The sequence below is a fragment of the Myotis lucifugus genome, unplaced genomic scaffold (genome assembly GCF_000147115.1).
Source record: "Myotis lucifugus unplaced genomic scaffold, Myoluc2.0 scaffold_189, whole genome shotgun sequence".
NCBI lineage: Eukaryota > Metazoa > Chordata > Mammalia > Chiroptera > Vespertilionidae > Myotis > Myotis lucifugus.
In genome coordinates, this window is record NW_005871237.1 from 1,105,589 (window position 1) to 1,107,541 (window position 1,953).

The 1,953-nt window shown below is 44.7% G+C and overlaps 1 protein-coding gene across 1 annotated transcript in view; it reads right to left on the reverse strand.

Moving 5' to 3' along the window:
- Positions 1–1,953, reverse strand: part of GNS (glucosamine (N-acetyl)-6-sulfatase) — a 48,244-nt gene that overhangs the window by 32,968 nt on the left and 13,323 nt on the right. Inside the window, exon 5 of the mRNA XM_006096862.3 lies at positions 1,559–1,657. Coding sequence (XP_006096924.1) covers positions 1,559–1,657 — 99 coding nt within the window. The remainder of the gene's footprint in view (positions 1–1,558; positions 1,658–1,953) is intronic.

The window sequence follows — 1,953 nt, forward strand, 5'->3', positions numbered from 1 at the left end:
CCCACCCCTTATTGCCCCCTACCCAATAAGGGAGTGGGGCAGCTGGCCAACCTCTGCAGCCCTCCCCCCCGGCCGGCCCCACCCTAATGGCCCCCACCCCGATCGGCCCACGGCCCTCCCCCCACTCCAATCAGGGCCAGCAGCCAACCACCCATGGCCCCTCCCCCAGGCTGCTGGCCCTTGATCGACCTCCTAACCCCATTTGGGGAAAGGGCCAGCCAGTCCACCACCCACAGCCTCTCCCCATGGCTGGCCCCACCCCCAATCGGCCCCCCACCCTAACTAGGGGCAGGGCCCACTGGCCAATCACCTGCGGCCCCTCCCCCCAGCCAGCCCGGCCCTGATCAGGCCCTGATTGGGGCCAGGCCAGCCAGACCCCCCACCCGTGCATGAATTCGTCCACTGGGCCTCTAGTATAAAAATAAGAGTCAATCTAATTCACAACAGTGGGAAAGGTGGATTAAATTACCTTAATCTTACAAAAATATGTAGATATTGCAAGTTTTGCCAGCTAAACTAGCTAAGCTAAATGAGTAATATTAAACCCAAATAAATCACACCAGGGCTTTAATGTATATGGACTGACATTTTCCATTTGCTTATTTGGAGATACTTTATGAAAATGAAAGCATCCCACATCCATGTCATGTTTTTAATTGTTCTAGTTGATTTATATCTTCATTTAGTCCCAACACTAATCTCAAAAGGCACTGACTGCATCAATTTCCCATCACCACCCTGCCCACCAATTTACCCTTGCCTTGTAAGAAAGCTGTGGTTTCTCCAACATGCCAGGCACACTCCCGCTTGAGTGCCTGAACACTACTCATTCCTTCTGCCTATGGCATTCTTTCTCGTGATCTTTATAGCTCACGCTCACCTACATCAGGATTGTGCTTAAATGTTATCTAAGTAATCCCATAATCGGCCTCCTCTCTCTAACTAATCATCTAACAAGACAATAAATGAATGTGTGTGCACATACACACATATGTATAAATAAAATATGCTACTAAAAAGTTACCTCCACAGAATCAAGGACTATGCTTCATTACTGCTGAAAACCCACTACAAGTAATGCTGAAATATTTGGTGACTGAATACACTAAAAAGGGTTGTCATTAGACAAAAAAGAGAAGTCCCAAATTCACCCACTTTCGGTATTTTTTATATATAACTACACAATGCCTGAACAACTCCCATATCCCTATCATCCCACCCTCACGATGAAGCTGTCATCTTGTAGCTTATGAGTAAAACTGGGGTCAAGAGTAGGAACCCTTACAAAGTAAAACCTCAAGTTAAAAAATAAAAATGGAATGTGGGGGGGTAGGGGGGACTTGTTGCCGGAATGTCAAGCACATTAGACCTGAGCCTGGCTATACAAAGAATATACCCTCAGGAGTTTTTAATCAGCTGGAACTATTCTTTAGCAGTTAGATCGAGTTATTATTCATTCACATTACCCAACATGAACAAATATAACTAAAGGTTTTCTAGGCAAAGTCTTTAATCAAATGTTAGCCAAATCTGCCAGGACAGAGCTTCAGTGACTCACCAAAACATCTGTCAGGTAGTCCACACTGTAGTTCTCACCATGCTTCCGTGCCTTGCCGTTGATGGAGAGAGTGTAATTATAGTACTTAGAATTCTTCTCCTATTAAAGCGAGGAAAGTAAAATTTATTATGACGTCAGCACACACAATGAAAGCTGAAACCATGCTAGGCTAACCTATACTATTTAAATGGTGATAAGACATTTTAAAAAGGTAATTATACAAGTCGTATTGAATTAGATTTTTTTTTTAAATATATTTTATTGAATTTTTACAGAGAGGAAGGGAGAGAGATAGATAGTTAGAAACATCGATGGGAGAGAAACATCGACCAGCTGCCTCCTGCACATCTCCCACGGGGGATGTGCCCACAACCCAGGTACATGCCCTTGACCGG